Source organism: Quercus suber, unplaced genomic scaffold (genome assembly GCF_002906115.3).
Source record: "Quercus suber isolate HL8 unplaced genomic scaffold, Cork oak 2.0 scaffold_15, whole genome shotgun sequence".
Taxonomy (NCBI): domain Eukaryota; kingdom Viridiplantae; phylum Streptophyta; class Magnoliopsida; order Fagales; family Fagaceae; genus Quercus; species Quercus suber.
The window spans coordinates 2162819-2188145 of record NW_027069480.1 but is presented as its reverse complement, the minus strand read 5'-3'; the positions used below and the strand labels follow the sequence as shown (position 1 = coordinate 2188145).

Genomic DNA, 25327 nt, shown 5'->3' with positions numbered 1-25327 from the left:
TGGGTTTGTCATTATTGTGGTAAGTCTGGACATATTCGTCCTAACTGTTACAAGCTTCAAGCTGATAAGAGAGCAAATAAACCAAAAGTGCCTGTGCCTCAAGCACAAGATCCTATGGCATTAATTGGTGAATTGGTAAAGGTGTTAAACCTTTACTCCAATCATGGAGTTGGGAATCACTCAAATGTGAATAAGAACTCCAATGCTCATGGTGCATCTAAAAAGTTTTGGATGCAAAAGACTCGAACTAATTGAGACTTTCTGACATGGTCCGTGTGCTTCATTGCTCTATTCTTTTGTGACCATTGTTTGTTGTTTTTTTTGTGTTTTTTTTTTTTTTTTTTTTTTTGAGATAATATAGACAGAAGACATAGGAGTTGGAAAAACAAGACTTACAATATTAGCACTTACAAAAGGGTCCAACCTTTGTAAGTACTAGTAAGGCTTATAAATCAAAGACTTTGTGAATGAAGTATATAAGAGATAAAAAATGATGTTATTAATAGATGAGTTGGAAAATAATAAATATTAATGATGACATGGATAGTAGTATTTTTTAACCATTATATTTTATAAAATCTATAGTCTAAAAATGGTGCAACTTAAACTCATATCTATATATATAATAATAGGTGAAGCAGAGAGAAAACTCAAATTGCAATTCAAATTAGAACTCTAATTTTGTGCCATGTGTCTACATCTACGTGGCGATCAGTTATAATTATCCTTCAATTGTTCAATTAGAATCAAAATAAACTCCAATTTTACTATACACATGTACAAATCTAATTATTATTATTATTATTATTATTTTGAGGTAAAGATAGAAATGTTACTGATAAGTCCAAACGTATACAATGTATATACCTGTTCAAGCAGCCCGAAAATAAGGTTTTTTTTTTTTTTTTTTCTTGTGAAGTAAAGACAGAAGTGTTATTGATAAGTCCAAATGTATACAATGTATATAACCTGTTCAAGCAGCCCGAAAATAGGGTTTTTTTTTTTTTTTTTTGAGGTAAAAGATAGTAGTGTTATTGATAAGTCCAAACGTATACAATGTATATACCTGTTCAAGCAGCCGAAAACAGGGGAGAAAATAGAAATTAATTCAAGTTGGAAAAAAAAACTCCAAATTCTTCAAAGACTCCCTATACCCCGTGTGATCCCACTCCACCCAAAGCTTCAAGCAGCCATCCCGTACCTCAGGTCAATATGCAAGGTACTTGATGAGGATAGTTTCTCTGTTTCATGGACTAAGAAACTATGGCGGCAATTTTTCTCTCATCTATATCTCCTCTGCTCCTCTCTCAAACTCTAAAACACACAGAGGCTGAAACTAATCACGTATTAGACGCTTTAATCTCTTTTCTCTCCTTTTTTTTTTCAATATGCAGACAAGGTATTTGATGAGGATAATTCAAGCGTGAGAGAAAGTTCCAACGATAGGCCGATGAGAAAGAAGAAGCAATCAAAAGTAGAGAGAAAAATGTTCAGTCCATACACTCCGTGGAAGAGAATTACCTCCACAGCTACTTCGCTCATACTAGAAGGTATAACTTTGTAATTTTCTGTGCCGTCGTCTTTGTCTTTGGATTCGTGATTGTCGTCTTTAGCAAACCGTAAGAGCCCGCCATTTTCCTTAACAACCCCACCGAGAATTTAAGAAAGAAAAACGCGCTGATTGTTTGGTAGTTTTTGTCCAGTATTGTATGGTTGTGAGAGAAAAAAAATAAAAGATGATATAAATAATTAAAAAGAAAGATCTTTGGAAGAGAGAAAGAGAAAGAGAAGTGGTGGGAAGAAATGAAAGTATTTAGTGGGTGGCCGTGGTCTTTTTCAGGGTTCTTATGGCTGGCTGACTCACTCAACAACTTTTCTTTTCTTTGCCTTTTTGTTTGCTAGCACCCAAAAATTTTGGTGCAGCTTTTGTAATACTGTTCTAAGGGTCTCATCATTCTTCGGTTTTTCAACTTTTTATTTTATTATTTATTTATTTTTTTTTTTTAAATGGAGATCAAATTGACACTCTACTCTCATAAACTTGATCAAGTCCCTTTTGAAAAAAAAAAAAAAAAAAAAACCACAACAACAACAACAACAACAACAATCTTCACATTTATAGTTTACATAGAAAAAAAAAATTGCAAAATCTACTGACATGGGTCAACTAAACATGGAAATCTCTTTGATAACCAAAGACTCTTTCGTTTCTATTAATATTATTTGATAAGTTGATTGCATTAGTGAGTGATAAGAAGAGAAAAGAAAATAACAGCCTCGTTTGGTAACGGTGTTTAAACAACAAAAACTGTTGTTTAAACACCACAACACATATTTTTACACACTTTTTCACTTACATATATTTTTACAAAACTTAAACAACGTTATTAGAAATTTTTTATCAAATGGGCCCTACGTAATATCTAGTTTTTACCATATAGAGAACCACAAGACAAGACAGAGTTTGATACTTTACGCCATTAATTTTCATTGCAGTCATCTCTTTAGTTTGGTTTTGCTTTGCTCCTTTTCTTTAAAAAATATATATACATTAAAGGGTGAGATTTTTATGACTTTTTTACCTTAATTTTCGTTGCAGTTTTTTGTGTTATTATCTTATCGTTTTGATCTTACTTTGCACCAGTGGCGGAGCCAAGATTTTAGTTTAGAGGGGGAAAAATTAAAAGATGATATTAAAAGTGAAATTAATCTAAAAATTATTAATCAACAATAATAACAAAATAAATAAACAATTGTAAGCAAATATCAATATATTTCATATTATTAAAATAAAATAAACAAAAATAACCAATTCATAGCTACTAAAAAATTTACAAACTGATGGAGTAAGAATGTGATTAGTGTTACTTAAAAAATATAATGAATAAATGTTTGAAATGATTTTTTTGTTATTGGTGACATGCCAATTTGTAAGGCATAAGGTGTAAAATTTATAGTATCTCTAGCATCATTCAAGAATAAAATGCTGTGAAAAGTATCATAAATAGTAAAAATAGTGTAAATATTGATATAAAATAAAAAATAAAAAATAGTGAAATAGGTGCAAGTTGCAGTAGGACAAGACAAAAGTAATGGTTTGGTCACTTTCAAATTTTCAACCAAGTAAAAGTCCTTTTTTTCATTTTTTTTTTCCTCCATGTCAGTGTATAACTACTTTAGACTATTATGACTAAAAAATTTGAGGAGTCGCTGCGCCCCCCCCCCCCCCCCCACCCCCCCCCCCCCCCCCCCCNGGGTAATCCACATGTTCATAATTATGTGTTAGCTATTTTTTGTTTTTAGTTATAATTTTATTTTCTTTGCTTCTTTATTTTAGATATATATACTCCTATATAGGTGTCTACAACTACAATTTTATATATATTTCTTTCTTAGTATATCATCATAGTTGTTAATATTTTTTTAAATGGAAAAAATTGAATCAATATATAATTAAAAAAAATTGCTAATTGGAAAAACAGTAATATTAGCCAAACTATCATACAAATACTTAATTAGCTTTCTTGTATCTTAAAAATAAAAATAAAAATATAGTTAAATAAATTTTTAATTAATATCTGATATATATAAAACGGCACCATTTAAAATTTTTGCATGAGGCCCACAAAGTATTAAGCCAACCTTGTAAAAACAGGAGTTAGGACACCGAACGGCATGAGAATTTACTTGTCAAGAGCGTAATTTCCTATTAGATTTGATATTATATTTATCTAAAAAAAATCCTATTTAATTTGATTTTGGGAATTATTATTTTCACACTTCTTGTTATTTTTAGACCAACTTCTGTTATATGATTGATTGGATAAAAGATATATGATCATAAGTATTTCAAAATAAGAAAAATAATGCCACCACATATTCCTTAGATTCCGTATAAGCTAATAATATATTAGTTTCCCTAAAAAAAGGCTGTATTAGATGCCTTCTTCCTACCATCTTATGGGCAATAATCTATTTTTTTATTAATATAATTAAAAAAAAAATGGGACAATAATCCATTGCTTCACACCTTATCACAATCTGCCGTATTAATATTATTATTTTTGTGAGTGTTCTCTGACCAGTTGTAAAACTGTAAATATTGTCAGCTTTCAGCTTTTCTTGTGTATCGTACTCACGGCACGCGTGAAGACAGTAGAAGACCATTATCTTCATTAATATTCCAAAGATAGAGGTATGTTAATGTCATTTGTATTGGCTTCTTTTGTCCTTCAATTTGATTACACTTACGTTGTTGTCATTGTTTTTTATTTGGGCCTTTATTTGCCTCTACTCTCATCTCAGGACAGCAGCCCAACCCAAAATAGCAGATCTATATATAGAAGCAAAAAATGGAGGTTCTTACGGAGACTGTAAAAGTGGTTGTTGAAAAAATTGTGGGTTACACAATTACAGCATTCGGACGTCAGATGGGTTATCTGATTCGCTACAAAAAAAATGTTGACAATCTCAAGAACGAAGTTGTCGAGCTCGAAGATGCTAGAGATGATGTGCAGCGTAAGGTTCAAGCTGCTAGTTACAATGTAGAAGAAATTGAAGCTAAAGTCCAGAGGTGGCTGACACGTGTTCAGGGGATCAATACAGAGGTACAAGAATTCTTTGAAGAGGAAGGTCAAGCAAAGTTGAAGTGTTTTAATTTGAAGGCCCGTTATCAGATTGGAAGAAAAGCACACAATATGGGATCGGCCGTCAAGGAACTCAAGGATAAGGCGGACAAGTTCAGCACAGTAGGCCGTCGTGTCCCTGTTGAAGGCGTTACTACAATTTCTACTAAAGGTTATGAGGACTTTGAATCAAGAAAATCAATTTTTGACGGACTTATGAAGGCTTTAAGAGGTGAAAATATTCCTGCCATTGGGGTTTGTGGGATGGGCGGCTTGGGCAAGACCATGCTTGTTGGAAAAGTTGCTACACAAGCCAAAGAAGACATGTTATTTGAAAGGATTGTTACGGTAGTTGTATCCCAAACTCCAAACTTGAAACAGATTCAGAAAGACATTGCAAAACAATTACAAATATCGGAGTTTCAAGATGAGGATGCTGGTTTTCAAAAAGCACATTTGCTACGTGAGCGGTTGAAGAAAGAGAAGATTCTTTTGATTATAGATGATATTTGGGACGAGCTAGACTTGGAGGATCTTGGAATTTCTTTTGGGGATGATCACAAAGGAAGCAAACTATTGCTAACGTCTAGATTTCATGATGTATTACGCGTGTATATGGATGCTCAAGAGATATTTAAGGTTGGAGTTTTATTAAACAATGAAGCAGAATACTTGTTTTCGAAGATAGTGGGTGATTTAGCTGAAAACTCGAATTTACAATCTACCATGGTTGAGGTTATCAAAGAATGTGCAGGCTTACCAATTGCAATTACAACAATTGCAAATGCATTGAAAAATAAAAAGAACCCAAATGTTTGGAAGGTTGCATTGAGACAGTTAAAAAAGGCAAATCCAACACAGATCAAAGGGATGCATGAGAAGGTATACTCGAGTATAAAGTTTAGTTACACTTTTTTAAGTAAGGAAGCGCAATCTTTATTCTTGTTCTGCAGTTCATTCGAAGAAGATAAGGTCATACGAATAGATCTCCTATGGAGATATTTGGTGGGTTTGGACTTCTTTGAAGATGTTTATAAAATGGAAGACATGAGAAATATGGTCTACACATTGGTCGAAAGTCTAAAAGATTCTTGCTTGCTGTTAGAAGGATATACAAGTGGTACATTTAAAATGCATGACGTCATTCGTGATGTTGTCATTTATATTGCAGACAAAGAAAAGGAGATGTTAACAATAAGAAGTTCAGATGATTTGGAAAAATGGTCAAATATGAAAAAATTGAAAGATTTCATTGGAATCGCACTTTTTCAAGCTAAGTTTAGTGAGCTTCCTAAAAGGTTGGAATGTCCACAACTTAACTTCGTTATTTTGGATGATAAAGAAAATTCTTTGCCGATTCCTAATCACATTTTTGAAGGGGCGAAGAAACTAAAAGTTTTAGTTTTGATGAATCTATGTCTCCCACTTCCTTCATCCCTTTCACTTCTTCGGAACCTCCAGACATTGGCTTTGCTGGATTGCGAGTTAGAAGACTTGGCTTTAATTGGAGAATTGAAGAATTTGAAAGCTCTTGTCCTAGTTGGCTCCAAGATTAAGCAGTTACCCATGGGAATAAGGCAATTGACTCAACTTCAATTGTTGGATTTGAGAAGCTGCACCAAACTTGAAGCCATTCCATCAAATGTACTATCAAATTTGAATAAATTAGAAGAAATACATATGAATGATAGCTTTAATCAATGGCAAGTCGATGGAGAAATTACAGAAAGAAGCAATGCTAGAGTCTCAGAGTTGGATCATTTGTCACAGTTGACCACATTATGTATACATATTCCAAATCCCAAGATTCTGCCAAAAGCCTTGCTTTTTGATAAGCTGGTAAAATATGAAATATTAATAGGCCCTGAATGGAATTGGAATTGGAATTGGGATGGTAATGTTGAGTTTGAAATCTCAAAAACATTGAAAATTGACCTCGATAGAAGCTTTCAAGAAGAGGATGGAATTAAAATTTTATTGAAAAGTTGCGAAGATCTCAATTTGGCTCCTGGGAGGGGTATTAAAAATATCCTTTATGAAGTTGATAAGGAAGGCTTTCCACGATTGAAGCATCTTTATGTTCAAAATAGCGTTGAGATTCAATACATCATTGACTCGATAGGGTTTCAATGTGTTGCCTTTCCTGTTTTGGAGTTGCTTTCTCTAGTCAATATGATCAATTTGGAAAAGATATGCCATAACCAACTTGCAATGGGGTCTTTCCACAATTTGAGAAAGTTAGTAATAAGAAATTGTGATAATTTGATATTTGTCTTCTCCTCAACCTTGCTTGGGTGCTTTTCGCAACTCCAAGAAATAGAGATTAAGGATTGCAAGGTAATGAGTACAATTGTTGCAGAGGAAAGAAAACATGGGATACAGGTCGATGATGACGTCATGATGGATATAATGGACTTCACTCAGTTACGCTCTTTAAATCTAGAAGGTCTACCAAATTTCATGGGCTTCTATTTTGATGCTGATTCTCAACTACTTTTCAACAAGAAGGTATCATTATTGCTTAATATCCTTTACAAATTTTGATAATCTTCACACATGCATACACATCTCACTGCTTTATTAATAATGTCTCATACATATGTTTATAATAATGTCAGTAAGAACAAAAAAAAATATGTTTTAAGTGATTGAAACTTTTGGAAAAAACAAGACAAATCAAAACTTTATTTTACCCATTCTCTATACCCTTTCCTTTTTTGGGGGGAACATCTTTGGAATTTTATTTTTCTTCATGTATTCTTGCCATTTTTTTTCTGAACCATCTTCAACACTTCACCTTCTTAAAACAAAAAATCTTCAACACTTCAAATTTCTTTATCATTAATTCCTATAAATCTTTGGAGATATGTTGTTGAACCACAACCCTTGATATAGTGAAAGGATGGAAACAACCTATTAGGGGGCAGATACCCAACCCAACAGGCACAAATTTTATCTAACTCAATAGGGGATTCGAGTGTAGGGTCGGGTATTGGAATTACCTAGCCCAATCCAATGATTCTTTTTATCTTTTATAGAAAAATAGAACTTTTTTTTTTTGCCATAAAAAATCTAAACCAAAGATAAAAATTAGTATTGATTACTGAACTTTGATGATAGCTTAGACTAGGTTAATAAATGTTTACAATTTGATCCAATCTTGTTAGGAATACCAGTTAACCCACATCACAAGTTCTATTGGTTCCTAATTTTTAAAGTCATAACATATAAGAAAAGAAGCAATTTTCTTCTTCTTCTTCTTTTTTTCCTGTGAAGAGAGAAATGAAGCAAACTAATCCAATAAATGTAGTCATAGTTAATATAAATTGCTCTAATCCCATGATTCTAGGACAGGCTTAAGGTTTATGTTTAATGGACGTTCTTATTCTTCTAATAAATTAATTAATAAAAAAAACTTTCCTTAATATCATAATTACATAGATGCATTTTGCCTAATTGAATTTTGGTTTGTGATTATAACATGAATCTGACTTTCACTTGTATGGAAAGTATTATTGCTAGTTATTCATTCTTTGTAAACTCAAACATCTTACATAATGATTATGACATTCATTTTGAAGGAAAGTATTGATGCCATTAATATCACTACTTCCCATAAAATGTTTTTTTTTGAGTAAACAGTAATACTTATTAAAACACACACGAAAATAGTAAAATTAGTGTTTTAAACCGGGTTTATAATACATTATTTAACCAGAGTACAACTACAAAAGGGTCTAACCTTTGTAGTTGTAGACTGGGGTTATAAACAGCGAACACTAGACACACACAACCAATGTGGGATAAACATCCTCTTCTTTTAGTAAACAGTAATACTTATTAGAACACACACGAAAATAGTAATATCCCATAAAATGTTAGATTGACGTAATTTGCTCACAAAATTTCCTTATGAGGGAATATTTTAGACAATCACAATAGCACATATCACATCAATCTTCTTATTAGTCACTAATTAATTTTCTATGAGTATGTCAAATTATGCCAATCATATCCTTTTTATTTCCATACTTAAGTTATTTGACCATTTGTAATATATTTAGAAAGTTTAAATTAGTTTGTTTAATTACTAATGTTAAGGTCCAGACTAAGTTTGTTTTCCATTAAAAACAAAACTAGAGGAAAATTTTTTTAAAAAAAATTATTGCCATTTTGAGCTTCCCTAAAACTAAATTACCCCTATTTTCAATTCTCATAGTCATAGTCTCATTCTCACTTTAAAAAATATAATAAAAAATTTCAGGTCGGGTTGGAAACCCACCCCATGCCCAGCCCGTGCCCATACCTCGATCCCTCCCACAAATTCTTAATTTGACAAAAGTTTCAAAACCACATTTGGTTTAATCCCTCCCACAATTTTTTTTTTTTTTTTTTAAAGAAAACGCAGCTTTTGTGTTGTTTGTAATGCCGTAATTGTAAATAAGTAGGCGATGGGTTTATTCTGGTGGGGTCTGGGGTGGCAATGTGGCACACTATCACAAATCATCATTTGGAAAACACCAAAATGGGTGGGCGAGATTTTGCCCAAAATGAGATTTTACTTAAGAAATTCAATTTTTTTTTTTTTTTAATCTTTGAAAGCTATATTGTTATCTGAATTTCGTGAGCACAAACATCACATTTAAGAAAGAACCCCAAAAAACGAACCTACTGTCTGCCACTCAATCTCTCTTAATTAAAGGCTCGTTTGTGTTTCTTTTATTAGTTTCTTCCATGTTCTACTTGCTTCGTGGTTTTTTGGAATATAATTCAATTAACTTTTCCCATGTTTGTCTCTGTCTTATTCCCAACATAAATCTTCTTGTCCTCAACTATTTTGGGCAATATGTTATTAACTCAATTGATATGTGAGAATTGTAGGTTGCCTTTTCTAACTTGGAGAAATTATTCATCAATCGCATAAATAACCTGAAGACGTTGTGGCACAACCAACTCATTCCAGATTCCTTTTGCAAACTAAACCAGCTGAAAGTTTATCAATGTGAAAATCTAATGAACATTTTTCCACCTAATATGTTGAGAAGACTCCAGAATCTTGAACACTTGCAGATAAGAAATTGCAATTCAGTAGAAGAGGTATTTGAGGATGGAAGGGCAAATGTTGATGAAATATTTGAGAAGGGGTCCACTCAGTTGAGAGTCCTAAGTTTAGTTAGTTTATCGAAACTTAAGCATGTATGGACTTCGGATCTTGAAGCAATTTTAACATTTCAAAATCTGCGTCAAGTTGAAGTTTCTAAATGTGAAACTTTGAAAAGTCTTTTTCCAGTCTCGGTGGCCAAAAGTCTTGAACAACTTGAGGGTCTATTTATAAATGATTGTGGATTAATGGAGGAAATCATTGCTTTGGAAGAAGGATTGGAAACAATGACTAAGTTTGTGTTCCCAAAAATAAACTCACTAAGTCTTAGATTGCTGCCTGAACTCAAGTGTTTCTATCCCAGAAAGCACACTTCAGAGTGGCCATCACTGAAAAGTTTGACGATAAGGAAATGTGACAAAGTGAAGATTGTTGCTTCAAATGAATTAAGCTTCCCAAATACAAATGGGTTGGGCCATCATGTTCCGATTCAACAGCCCCTCTTTCTTATTGAAAAGGTATGGATTTGTACTTGTTTCTTTGATAACATGGATATGACACATAATGTAATTATCCTAAAATAATCCAAAAATTTAAAATTAATAACAAATTTTTAATACTTAAAAAACTAGCCGGCTTATAAAAAAAACGAAAAAACAAAAAGACTAGTCGAACTGCATATAAGTAGTTGGATTATAGGAGCCTAATTTCCAGCTGTACCATAGTTGTGTTGAAGCTTTTACATGCTAACTTTTAACTAAGAAATTCTTGCTCAAACAAACATAGATACATTTAGGCAACCTCCAAAAATACAAATAAAAAATAAAAAAAGGCTACATTAAGTAAATGCTCGGAGCAAGAAATTAGATATGTATTGGGTAAGTCCATGACCACTTATGGAAGACTTAATTGAGATGTCCAAATGATAAAACTTTTTACAAAAAGATCGTCTTTCAAACTAATTAGGATTTCATATGTGGTTATTAATGTCTTTAAATTAGAATTTACTAGTAGGTTCCAATTAGTTTAATTAGTAAAATCTTTTGTTCTTAAATAAGATATTTGAGCTTGAATCTACTTACACTAAAAATTAATTTAGTATCTTGAAATGATCAATGGGATCCTTTTTATCTTTTATTTTTCCTAAAAATAATTATATAAAAAAAAAAAAAATTGTGTGCATTCATGTACTCTACTTTTGTGCTTGACTTATCTTGTTTGGAAGCAAATCCCTTAAAAAGAAACTATAAAACATGTAAGAGGTAGTATCTTGTATAACAACTATATAGGAATGGGTTACCTTTACGGGGGAGATGGGAATTCACATCCACCTGAGAAAATGTAATATATAATTATTACATAGGATAATGAATTGAGATGCATCGATGTACGTTGCTCTCCCTCTCTTGATAGCCACTAGATTTACATATATTCAGTCCCACTTGAAACTGTTGGGAATATTATCCCAAACTTGCTTGGAGAACACTAACTTCTGCTTTCTTTTGTTCAATACTTCGATCTTTCCCAGGATACATTCCCTAACTTGAAAGAATTGGATTTGGATTGGAATGAAACCATGAATCAGACAAATGGTCGACTTTTTGGAGAGTTCTTTTGCAAACTAGAAGTTCTCAGATTGTACGGCAGAGATGATAAATTGATAGTAGTCCCTTCGGTATTTGTTGAAGGATTACGCTATCTTAAGTCTCTTTCCGTCGCTAATCTTTTCTTTGATAACGAAGGACAATATGCTGGGACGTTTGAACGTTTGACAGAGTTGTATCTATATAAAATGCCCAAATTGATGCTTTTGTGGAAGGAAAACTCTGAACAAGGTAGGGCACTTCAAAATTTGGAGATTCTGAGAGTATCAGAATGCGGTAGTTTAAAAAATTTAGTTCCATCCTCAATGCATTTCCGAAATTTAAACATTTTGAGAGTATGGAAATGTCATGGGTTGATTAGTTTAGCAACTTCCTCAACAGTCCAAAGTTTGATTCAACTCAAACGATTGATTATATCTGGCTGCAAAAGAATGACAGAAATAGTCACAAACGAGGGAGAAGGTGAAGCAGGAGATGAGATTTGTTTCAATCAACTGGAAGATTTGTACCTTTATGATTTACCCAGTCTGAGAAGCTTCCACTTGGGTAATCGCACCATCAAATTCCCATCACTGGAAGATCTATTTGTGAGCGGATGCCCGGAAATGAAGATCTTCTCATATGGAGTCCTAAGCATGCCGAAGCTAAAGAAAGTTGGACTGGACGAAAACAAATGGTGGCCAGAGCGAAGAGAACTATTACCAGAGGAAGATGTGAATAGCGCCATAAAAATATTTTGGGAGGAAAACTATGATCCATGCGTGCAACAACTATTCACTGAGAAGGTAATATTCTAATACTTTTATTTTATTTAATTTTTAAAAGCATTTTCATCGGAGTAGACACAAGGAAAGTGGCATGCGCTGTGGACCCAATGGTCACATATCCTAATTTCTAAGGTAACATAAGGTTATTAAATATATGCATAACACTTGCAATTCTTAATATTGCTTTGTCACTAATGGTCGCTAATAGGTATGTACAATGCACTGGAATAGTAAATATTTTTATAAAAAAAATAGGATATACATTTAATTATTAAGTATTAACAAATAAAAAGTTTCCATAAAAAAATAAATAAAAAGTTAAACTAGAGAATTAGTATGAAAGAATATAGCTAATTTAATTAAAATTTGTTAGAAGAATATCAAACCTAATTAAATCAGATTTTGTTTGATATTGGATTTCTTTATATATTAAATTAAAACAGTGAGTTTAACCTAGTCTTAAGTTTGGCTTCAAAAATAAATAAATAAATGAAAAATACACACACCACTTTGGCTTTTTTATTTTCTTTCAAATTACCAATTAGTTCACTTATATAATTCCCTCAAAAAAAAAAAAAAAGCTGATATATATACATTTCCATTTTATATATGAACTTATATTTCTTCTACAGTGATGAAAATGCTCATCTCTCCTATAAGTAATCACAAAATGATATTACTTTTTTACATAAGCATTGTATCATTCGCTTATATCACTGAATCACTGAAATAGAAACACAAATTTAATCTTCTTAATTTCTTATTTTTGCTTCTAAGGAATTTGGTTTGAAAAGTAATGATATTTGTTCTTGTGCTTGTGGATCTTCTGACTTTGGTGTCAATTGCATGTATATTTGGTAGATAAGAAATTAAGAATGAGATTGTTTATTTGATTATGATGTAGTGTTGTGTTGTTTTGGGATTAATTTTTCATTTGGGCCATTAATTTGAACCTCTTTTATTGTAGACTGATGCAAGAACAAGTGAGGCCGGAGAGAAAAATGGCGTTGATAACTTGGAGGATGGCTCAAAGGAAGATTGATCTTTTAATTTATTTATGATTCAGTTCTAGAACATTATAAATAATTTATATTGTAGTTGTTCAATATAGGTTCTATTGATGAACGTGTGAGGTAGTCTTTTTCTTTTTTTGGGGGGTGTGACGTAGACTTTATTGGATTGGACCCAAAAGTTTGCCAGAATGTATTGGTGTGTTATGTATGAGGTTGAGACTCATATAGACTCATAGTAGCTTTGTCATGGAGATTTGGAGCTAAGACAAGGCTATTATATAGCCCAAGAAATCATACGAAGTTTTATTAGTGAAATTGGTAGTTTCATAGACATATTAATGGATTGTTTTAATCAAGTAGTGCATTTTGTACTCATCCTTCCTCATCTTTAAGGAGTGAAAAACATATAGTAGGATCTCTAACTAATTTCTCAGGACGAAAAACAAATACCTCTTACTGTGAAACTATTATAAATTACTACCGGTATCAAAACAGGAGATCTTGAACTTGATACCTTTATATGTAGGACCTAAGATTCATAAATAAAATTAGGACATTCACCCTGTAAATAATGACTCAAAAGTTGTGTTGCATGTATTTAATTTCAAATTTTAATTATACATGCTTAAGAGGGAACCAACTGAATGAGACTCATGTTAAAAAAATGGCTAAGTAGTACAAGTAGAGGTCAACCTATCATATTAGGTGGGCTTAGGTGCCTAGCACCATCTCAAATTTTTACCAAATCTTCTTACTTAAATGATTGGTCTTCACTTAGGTGTCTCAAACCAAAACTCAACTCTTAATAGTGGGCCTCTCACAAACATGAAGGCTCACAAACATGAAGGCCCACACCATGGCATTGACACCTTCCTTAAGGAAGAGTGAACCCAAATTCCTATTTAGGCCCCTTGCAAGACCTAAAGTATCTCCAAATAAAATAAGCATTCCACATAGATATGTGAACTTCACAAGTATAGACCCAATATCCTTATGTGAAACCTACTCTATGAAATGAGTTACAACCCAAGGGATGCTTTCCATTTACAAGACTAAATTGTTTATTATAACTTTTTTCAATGGTTTATTTTACTTAAAAATAAAAAGTTGAATAAAAGTAAAATTATCCCTAGACAAGATAAAATTCAAAGAAAAAAACTGTACTTTTTCTATTAAGATGAAATAAAGAGATCTTTACGGGCAAGTCAACTTGTTAGTGGTTTAGTCTTCAGACCTAAAAAAAAATTGTTAATAATGAGCTCCTTTAGGGTGAGTCGACCTATTAGTGGTTTAGACCTTTTAAAACTTTCAGTTGTTGTGAGCAAAATCAGCACATTTGTACATCTTGTGGACTTGGTGTTGTAAATAAAGGAGAGATAATACCTGAATTTTTCTTGGAAATTACACAATTTGATTTTACCAAAAGAGGTGGCAGAGATGAGGCGTGGACTAAGTCACTGACTTGAGACAAATTGTGTCGTCTACGGTATATCCGATGTAGTTAGACAAATAGTTTTTGCACGTTGTCCCCAGGATACAAGAGCCAAGCCACCTTTGTTGATTATCTTTGTGAGTTTACACTACTCGTAGGATATAAGCTCTCTATAGTACTTTCTTTTCCCAGAAAATTTTGTAAAAAATAGAATATTTTTGTAAATAGTAAAAAGCAATAGATGGTGAGTGTTTAAGACAATAAAAAATTGTTTTTGAAAAGTTTGCAACTTTCTAATTCAAAAATTTTTTTAAAAAAATGTGTATTTGAAACTTTTATTTCTTTCCATATATATAGGGCCAGACATGTTGCTTGTCCTTAGCCAAAAAATAAAACCTTTGCTCTCTTTAAAACTTTAAATGATTATAAAATTATTGAAATCAATGTGTGATCAATAGCTTTCTTTATATATATATATATATATATATATAAACCGATCAAAACCTTTTGTACGTTGAGAACCAAAAAAAGAAAGGATCATAATGCCAAGCATTTAATGGCCCATTATTACAATACCTTTTCAAAAGCTTTCTTTCTGAATATATGTTACAAAAAATTACTAACTATTTAACCACTGTCCATTAAACCAAATAGTAACCATTTGTGAATATATGGTAACTTATTATAACATAAAATAATTCAGCAATAACTGTACATTTAAGTGCTGAAATATCTTTCATATATGAAGTTATTATGTCATATTCAAATAAGAACGTTTGAATACAAAATGTTTAGAATGGAAAATATATATTTGTAACAAAACCAAATATGTTAGTAATTATGGTATTAATATCACGTTAATGTTCATAAATTTCTTGATTAAAACCATTGACAAAAGCTATTCAAATTTTGAATTATATTTGAATTTCAAAATTTAGCAATCAACGTATATGACATTAAGGGATAATTGATTCACATAAATGAGTATTAAAATAAATATAATATTTTTTATAAAAATATCCAACACTTGGAAAATGTTCTCAAGCAGACGTCGGGGCTACATGGAGAGGGCGTGTCTTGATATCTCTACCCCGCACGAATGTCAAAAACTGTCCAGGTAGCTCTTCCAATAGAGCCTGAACCACAGAAATTTGCGCACCTCTACAGACCATAACTAATTTATTAGATGAAACAAAACGAAGAAGCTCATGCCAAAAAATAGAACGAGTACAATGAAATGGACAAATAAGGAAATCACCAATTCCAATTGATAAAACAGATAATAGGCTAAAATTGATGATAAAAACATCAAGAGGGAAGATACATAGAAATCAGCTTGCTGAATACGCATTCACACTAGATTGAAACCATGACCCCATTTTCTACCTATAACATGTCCAATGGGTACTAGGAAAAGGTGGCTGCAAAGTGTATTTGACTGTTAACTACAATATAGCTCAAGACAGAAGTGGCAGGGGCAATCCATGCAACGTCTTTGTTTAATGCATTTCAAAGTTCACACACACATTTTTCCTTTCCTCACTTCACCAAGGAATATATTATCTAACTGAAAGAACTTAATTACCACATGTTTATTCCAACTTTTCAGAATAATTTTTTCTTTTAAACAAAAAAAATTATTTGTGAGATAGAATGAAAATGAGCTTAGGCCAAACATGCTTGAAGTTGAATTGGATCAGAGCAGCTGAATTTGAATGTCACTCATATTCCAGCCTAGCCTTGTACTCCTAGATATTTAGTAGGTATCCCGTTTGGGCTTTTCTACAATAGGAGTAAGCAGTCATCTAAAGCTTTTTTGATGGAATACTACTCTTTTTAAAATAATAATAATAATGATAATAATAATAATAAATTTACGTCGTAGAATAATTCAAAAAATTAATTTACGTAAATAACTTGTTTATACATATAATTTCTCACTCTCTTTCTGAGTAAGAATGAATACATAATACACTACTCTGTTCCTATACATGTATACAAACAGAGCATAGAGAAAGAATAAGAAAATATATCTTCTAACTAACTACTGAATCGTTGCACAATGAAAACGAAATCCAAAATCTGTTACAAGTAATTGACACCTAATTAAACTTGATTACCACGTGTCTTTATCCCATTCTCTTTCTGTTCCTATACATGTATAATGAAAACGACTGCGTATTGCATGCAACACGTGTTTGCTTAAAATGACCATTATTTGTTGGACGACATCGTTTTTGGCAATGATCAAGTTGAGAATTTTGATATGCTTGTTTACTAACGTTGATAGCACACCGCATACAAGAGTTTTTTCCTTGACACAATATAGGGATACCCATTAATTTTCTCATATTGCTTAATCTTCTTCGGTACTTTCAATGTGTTGTGAATATGTTGCTTCACCGCTGCTTGTGCATATTGACTGAAGAACAGGGTGGTCTCATTCATGTTCAGTTTTTGACCAGGAGCATTATTAATTACATGTTTCCAAAATAGTCATCATGGCCTGGACTTCCAATCACTTGGACCTGAAAATTAAGCAATAGGCAATCACCTGTAAAGAAAAGATGTGTTAGTGCAGGTCCTCCACTAATTGAAATTGTTGTTAATTATATTTCACTTTGCCTCCACTTTTTGCTGAAGTCTCGTTGAGCCTTCATCACTATGCCAAGGAATATGTTGATAGTGATTTTGATTTTATGATTTGTCTTTATATTTTTCTACTTTATTGGCCAATGATGTTCTTCATTTATAAATCAATAAAGCTTTCTATCTTTTAATATATATGAAGCTTTCCTTCATTTTGTTTAATACTTTGATATTTCGCAGGATATGGTCCCCAACTTGGAAGAATTGAAATTAGAACAGGGTTTTGATAAACCTTCAGATAAACTGAATGGGTTTTCATCGATGCTGGCTCAAGGATTGTGCAATCTCAAGACACTCTACGTCGAACTTTCTTTCATTGAAGAGATATGTGCACATCAACTAGTTGATAAAGAAGGACAACATGCTAGGACGCTCAAACATTTGACAGTGTTAAGGCTATCTGAAATGCCCAATCTGTTACAAATTTGTCATGCTTCATGAAAACTCCCAACCAGGCAGGCCTTTCCAACATCTGGTCATGTATCAAAATGTGGAAGATTAAAGAATTTGCTGCCATCCTCAGTTTCATTAAGAAACCTACGAAACTTGAGAGTATCAGAATGTCATGGATTAAGTAGCCTAGTACCTTCCTCAACAGCTAAAAGTTTGGTACAACTCAGGGAAATGATTATAGCTGAATGCAAAAGATTGAAGAAGTAGTTACAGATGAGGGAGGGGACGAAGCAAGAGTGATGAGATTTCTTTTAATCAATTGAAATATTCTGAGCTTGAATATTTAGTATTTACCCGGTCTCAAAGGCTTCAATAATAGGAGATCTTTTTTATTTTTTTGGTAAACAGGACGGAGATCTTACTACCAACATAAAACGGTATTGGGAAGAAAGCTTTGATACATGCATACAACAACTTTTTTTTTTTTTTTTGGATGAAAAACATGAATAGGTCATTCAACTAAAAAGAGATACAACAAGAAAAGCAAATTAATAACCGGGAGAATACACCACAGACAACTACACAAAATGAACTACCTTTAATGAACTACCTTTTAAAAAAAAAAATGAAAACACAAAAAAGAAAAAAATAATTGATTGGAGAATTATTTTTATTATTTATTGAACTATAGAACATCAATTGGTAAAAAATCCTATTATTAAATAAGAAATTTATGGTTTAAATTCGCTTATACAAAATATTAATTAATTTTTTGACTTAGTTATTAGAATAATTATAATAAAGCAGAGGTCATAAATGGAAACCCGTAAAAAAAGATATTTTCGGTTGAGGTCCGGTTGAAAGACTTTTCCTACTCTACTTTCCTTCATTTCATTTGTCCTCTGAATTGATTTTCGCAGCAGCTTCTGTGTTGTCACTCTCCACCCTCTCATTTTGGTTTTATTTTGCTCCACTTCTCAAGACAAAAAGAAAGAAAGAGTTTGATACTTTCTACTTTACGCCATTAATTTTCGTTGCAGTCATCTCTTAGTTTGGTTCTGCTTTGCTCGATCCAGTTCTTTTTTTTAAAAAAGAAAAAGAAAAAATCAAACTTTTTACCTTAATTTTCGTTGCAGTTTTTTGTGTTAGTATCCTATCATTTTAGTTGTACTCTGCTCCACTTTTCCAAAAAAGAAAAAAGAAAAAAAAAGTAGTTAAGTATTTTAAGCTTCTCATCCCCTGCTCTCATTTACTATAGCGATTATCCTTGATCTGTGAAGTCATAGAAGAAAAACCTACAAAAATTGTAGTGTGAAGGAGAGAGGTACTTCCTTTTAGTTTCTTACTTTTATATTTTTTTTCTTCGCTTATGCTATCCTCTCATTCCTCAATTTGATTTTTTGTTGCAGTTTGTTTGCTCTGTTTTACTTATCAAGACTTGTAACGAAGGGAAAAGAAGAAGGTATAGCTAACTGTTCACGGTTACTGCTACTCAGCAAAGTGACAGTCCGAGTGAAAAACAAAAAAAAAAAAGTTGCTCTGGAATAGTTTGAGATCCTAAAGAGAGAGGTACCTTCTTTTTTCTCTTTTCTCTTTTCTCTTTTCTCATTCATCCTTTGACATGGTTCTTGCTTTGTTGTGGTTATAATCCCCCTTTTTTTTTTGGCTAAGTAATTGTGGTTCTAATTACTGTTCCTAATTTGCTACTTAATTATGGTCACAATAGCTGCTCTTAAAAAGAAAACTAGCATGTAACCTGCATTATCTATAATTCTACATACACTTTAAGATTTGTAGATCCTTTACCTCAAAAAATAAAAAAAAGATTTGTAGATCGTATGTTTAATTGTAGTATTTTAATATTTTTAGGTTGTGTTTTTTTTTTTTTTTTTTTTTTCCTGTATTTTCTATATAACTTAAACTATGATAATTTCATCTAATTTTTTGTTAGCACTTATTTTAAATTTTTAGTCATATAGTTTGAAGGAGATTTTTTTATCCTGATAAACTAGTGTATACTGCTTCTCAAAAAAAAAAAAAAAAAACTAGTATATACTTAAACTTTGGTCAATAAAAAATATTTATCATTTTGTTGGGTACTAAATTGAAACTTTTTAGTTACACGTAGTGCTTCTAGTATATTACATAGCCCATAAAATTCCACATATTATCCCAAGATTAAGAATGTGGTTTAAATCATAGGTACTTATAAAAAAAAAAAGGGTTTACATTAGTGTGTATGATTAGTTTTTATTTATTTATTTTATATATGGTTCATTTAATATTGAATTCTTTGTGTGTTTTTTTATTTTTTTTTTTATAAATAATTAACTTTACAGAAAAATTAAAAATCTTAAATTGGACATGTGACACAAAATTGGACCTCAATTAAAATTTAATTGGATTTTCTCTCATCTTTGGTTATATATATATATATATATATATATATGAGTTCAAGTTACACAATTTTTAGACCGTAGATTTTTATAAAATATAATGGTTAAAAAATACTACTATCCACGTTATCATTAAATATTTATTATTTTCCAACTCATCTAATTAATAACATCATTTTTTTTATCTCTTATTTATTTCATTCACAAAGTCTTTGATTTATAGGCTTTACTAGTACTTACAAAGGTTGGGCCTTTTTGTAAGTGCCAATATTGTAAGTCTCATTTTTCCATCTTCTGTATCTTCTGTCTATATTATATTAAAAAAAAAAAAAAAAAAAAAAAAAAAAACAACAACAACAACAATAACAACAATCACAATCTTAACATTTATAGTTTACATAGAAAAAAAAATTGCAAAATCTATACTGATGTGGGTCAACATGGAAATCTTTTTGATAACCAAAGACTCTTTCGTTTCTATTAATATTTATTTGATAAGTTGATTGCATTAATGAGTGATAAGAAGAGAAAAGAAAATAACGGCACCGTTTGGTAACGGTGTTTAAACAACAAAAATTGTTGTTTAAATAATAAAATCTGTTGTTTAAACACCATAACACATATTTCTACACTTTTTCACTCACACATATTTTCACAAAATTTAAATAACGTTATTAGAAATCTCTTACCAAACAAGCCCTACGTAATATATAGTTTTTACTATATAGAAAACCATAAGACAAGACAGAGTTTGATACTTTACGTCATTAATTTTCATTGCAGTCATCTCTTTAGTTTGGTTTTGCTTTGCTCCTTTTCTTTAAAAAATACATATACATTAAAGAGTGAGATTTTTCTGACTTTTTTACCTTAATTTTCGTTGCAGTTTTTTGTGTTATCTTATCGTTTTGGTCTTACTTTGCACCACTTCTCCAACAAAAAAGAAAGAAGAAGTGCAAATTACACTCCCCTCTAATTTTCTTTTTCGCCTTTCTTTGTCCTTACTTGTTTTATTCTTAGTAATTGGTAGTGGTAGGAGATACAAATGTTATGCAAGCCTATAAATGTCACAAATCCATATATTCTGCTAAGGCGCAACTCACTTTGCCATGTACGTATGGCTAGGGATGTGAGTAACTTAGATTTTATTTATAAATTAAAGAAAAAAAAGGGCTAAATTGCAAACTACACCCTTAAAGTTTGGAGGTGTTTAGATTTTATACCTTGAGATTTCAGAATTTGCATTTTTATCTCCTTAAGTTTAGAGGTGTTTGGATTTTATACCTTCAAATTTCAAAATTTAGATTTTACTCCCTAAAGTTTTCGAGTGTTTGGATTTTACATCTCAAATTCTAAAACTTTAGGGTGTAAAATCCAAACACTCCCAAATTTTAAGGAGTAAAATTCAAACATTTCCAAACTTTAGGGGGGTAAAATCTAAATTCTGAAACATCATGGTGCAAAATTCAAAAAAATCCAAACACTCCCAAATTTCAAGAGGGTAAAATTCAAATTCTAAAACTTTAAGGTGTAAAATTCAAATACTCTCAAACTTTAGGGATGTAGCTTGTAATTTAGCCTAAAAAAAAGGGGTAATCCGCATGTTCATAATTATGTGTTAGCTATTTTTTGTTTTTAGTTATAATTTTATTTTCTTTGCTTCTTTATTTTAGATATATATACTCCTATATAGGTGTCTACATCTAAAATTATATATATATTTCTTTCTTAGTATATCATCATAGTTGTTAATATTTTTTTAAATGGAAAAAATTGAATCAATATATAATTAAAAAAAAATTTGCTAGTTGGAAAAACAGTAATATTAGCCAAACTATCTTACAAATTCTTAATTAGCGTTCTCGTATCTTAACAAAATAATAAAAATATAGTTAAATAATTTTTTAATTAATATCTGATATATATAAAACGGCACCATTTAAAAATTTTGCATGAGGCCCACAAAGTATTGAGCCAACCTTGTAAAAACAGAAAGTAGGACACCAAACGGCATGAGAATTTACTTGTCAAGAGCGTAATTTCCTATTAGATTTGATATTATATTTATCCAAAAAAAATCCTATTTAATTTGATTTTGGGAATTATTATTTTCACACTTCTTATTATTTTTAGACCAACTTCTGTTATATGATTGATTGGATAAATGATATATGATCATAAGTATTTCAAAATAAGAAAAATAAGGCCACCACATATTCTTTAGATTCCATATAAGCTAATAATATATTAATGTCCTTAAAAAAAGGCTATATTAGATGCCTTCTTCCTTCCATCTTATGGGCAATAATCTATTTTTTTATTAATATAATTTTAAAAAAAAATGGGACAATAACCCATTGCTTCACACCAGACACACCTTATCACAATTTGCCGTATTAATGTTATTATTTTTGTGTGTGCTCTCTAACTAGTTGTAAAAACTGTAAATATTGTCAGCTTTCAGCTTTCTTGTGAATCGTACTCACGGCACGCGTGAAGATAGTAGAAGACCATTATCTTCATTAATATTCCAAAGATAGAGGTATGTTATGGCATGTTTGGATGTTTAAAAAAGGAGGGGGAGTAGAGTAGAGGGAGGGAGAGTAATGCAATTACCTTATTTGGAAGTTTTTTAAAGAATGAGGGGAAGGGGTTTGGAGGAGTTTGGAGGAGTTTGGAGGGGTTTGGACTCCCTCTAGCCCCTCAATTTTAATTCCCCCAAATTGGAAAGATTTGGAGGGGGAGTAGAGTACATAAACTATTAACCAAGTAAATTACCTAATTTACCCTTATTATATTAATAAAATTACACAAGGGGAAGGGCTAATTACTCCCTTCCTCTTTACTAATTTTAAAAACATCCAAATAAGGGGAAGGGCTTGATAGTATTTCATAGTATCTTCGCTGAAACTTCCTATTTCTTATCAATTACGAGTTACGAATACCAACGCATCATTTTGATATGCAATTCTCTCTCTCTCTCTCTCTCTCTCTCTCTCAATTCAGTTCTGTCAATCTCCCTATTCGGTATCATGTCGAAGCACCTAGTTGATACAAGTAAGTTTCAAAGAATTCCCGAATTAGACAATAAAATTTTTAGTATCTGAATGTATAGTAGTAATTTACCGTTTCATATTTTGTAACAGTTAAGAGTTAGACAAGAAAGAAGTCAATCAGTAGTAGAGGCAGTTTCCATTGCATCAATCTTCCCACCCTACAGCTCTGACGATGAAAGTGAGACTAGTTCAGCATCTAACGGATCATCTCCACGATTCTCTTATTCCATAGACGCAATCTTCCCACCAGCCAGGTCTCCAAGTCAATCACCTCCACGTCAATCAGATGGCTCCGAAAATTATGAAGAAATATTTCCCAGATATGATGACACACCTTCTTGCTCCATAATGTAATTTTGTACCAACCATCAGCAAAAGTAATCACAAAGAGGGAGACGTACTTGAAGGGTTAAACTATACATCTTCTGGTCTTCATCATGAATTCCTCTAATGGATAATTTTCCATTTATAAAAGACAAATTTTTCTTAATACCCAAAAATAAAGTCCTCAATGCTTCATGAGGTGATGTAGATGCATATTCTACTTTAAATTAGGGCTTGGTTTCATTATACGTTGTTGATGTTATTTTTCTCTCCAAATACCAACAGTAGATGGTATTTTATATATAGAGGGAGATGAAAAGTCAAGAGTAAAGGAAGCACAAAATTCTGCAGCTTCCTGGATTATTCGTGCCTTACAAGAATCTAATTATCTATGATGATGCTCCTTTTTTAGAAGAATATCAGTGAAGAACAGTTAGAGTGGTTAGGTTAAGTTTAGAAGAATATTAGTGAAGAACAGTAAGAATGACTTTTTGTTTTTGAGAAAGACAGTAAGAATGACTTGGTTAATGGCTACAGCTAAAATACATGGAATACTTTATGGAATTGCAAGTAGACCCATGTGATATAGGGGTTAAATGAATTATGTTCACTTGATTGCTTGGGCATGATTAGTTTATGCCACTAGATTTTTAACTAAAATGTACCTATTTAACAGTTTAACAATGAACATTAACACTTACAGTATAAAGTGAAAGTTCCATATGTATCAACCACTTTCATTGTTGTATGCAACCCAGTTGATTGATTGCTGTGTCTTTTATTGCTAAAGCTGCTTATATTCTTTATGTATTGCCCACTCTCATTGTTCCCTATACTAATTAAGGAAGGTACTTTATATGCATCATATGAGCTCTGTATGCTTAAAACACAGTTATATTGAAAAGGTTAATCGTTCTTTTGCACAGCTGCACACAATTTTGCATCTTTAGCTAGAGCTAAGAGCTAAATTTGTTGATATTACCGTGATTCCATAATATCTGTGTCTGATCAAATCAGGACTTAAATGGTTTAAATGTATGACGTTGTTCAATCAATGAAATAAATGCATTACGTTTTACTTTGTAAGTTTTAAAGAATTAAAAATAATCTTTCATGAATACCCTTGTTTCTCAAACAATACGTAAAAAACATGATTGAATGAATCTATACAAGACCAACAAAAAAAAAAAAAAAAATCTATATGCATTTTTTTGCTCTTACTTCACAGGATAATGGCGTATAACCCCCCCCCCATATTATATAGCAAAAAATATTTGCTTTCCAATGCATTCTCTTGGTTCAAAACTTGTTTGACATCAGCTTTCTTGGAATTTTGTAATAGATCCTACATTAAATAATATACAAAAAATAAATGAGCACAGTGACTTTCAGAAAAAAAAAAAATTCAATATATTCTAATTAAACAATAAGTGGTCATACTGTAAATGATGACTGGTTAGGATTTATATGCATAGTAAATGATGATGATGTAGAAGGATACGTCGCAATTGGCAAAGAATCCTAAAGATGATTGACAAATACAAATTAGAATAAATAACAAAATCATCCATTACAGAACAATTTATACTAATTAAAAAAAAAATCAAATACATCATATACTTATACAAAACTTGTAGAGTGCAATGTATTTGCTATGACTGACGGGTTCAACCTTGCTATCGAAGATTCTTAATTAAAAAAATTAAAAGTTTATTTTGGAAAATATCATTAAAGATATGTATTATTGTGAAATTGAATATATTATAATAAATAACCTCAATTTGACTTTGTTGATGCTCACTACAGACCCAAAGGCGGGTGTTCCTTGCCTTAAAGCTCAAAAGGCATCAGAGGAGCACTCCTCACCTTGCCTTAGCACCGGGTGACCACCCCTCTTACATTTGATAACTCTATTTACATTGAATGAAGCAAACGATAATAATAATAAAAAAATTATAGTAAAAAAA

The 25327-nt window shown here is 31.5% G+C and overlaps 1 protein-coding gene and 1 long non-coding RNA gene across 3 annotated transcripts in view; both read left to right on the top strand.

Moving 5' to 3' along the window:
- The window catches only part of LOC112006682 (disease resistance protein At4g27190), an 18773-nt gene extending 5307 nt beyond the window's left edge, over window positions 1–13466 (top strand). Inside the window, exons 3-7 of one of the 2 annotated variants that reach the window (XM_065781840.1) lie at window positions 4110–4195; window positions 4311–7133; window positions 9507–10244; window positions 11255–12115; window positions 13065–13466. In XM_065781840.1, coding sequence (XP_065637912.1) covers window positions 4353–7133; window positions 9507–10244; window positions 11255–12115; window positions 13065–13139 — 4455 coding nt within the window. In that variant the 5' untranslated portion in view covers window positions 4110–4195; window positions 4311–4352 and the 3' untranslated portion in view covers window positions 13140–13466. Of the gene's footprint in view, window positions 1–4109; window positions 4196–4305; window positions 7134–9506; window positions 10245–11254; window positions 12116–13064 lie in introns of both variants that reach the window. The other variant, XM_065781834.1, reaches the window with a different exon arrangement.
- A 4952-nt stretch (window positions 13467–18418) lies between these two features.
- On the top strand, window positions 18419–24083 carry LOC112006671 (uncharacterized). Its single transcript, XR_002882373.2, has 5 exons — window positions 18419–18908; window positions 18994–19153; window positions 22438–22522; window positions 22987–23037; window positions 23127–24083. It is a non-coding gene; the product is annotated as an uncharacterized LOC112006671 (long non-coding RNA).
- The last annotated feature ends 1244 nt before the right edge of the window (window positions 24084–25327 follow it).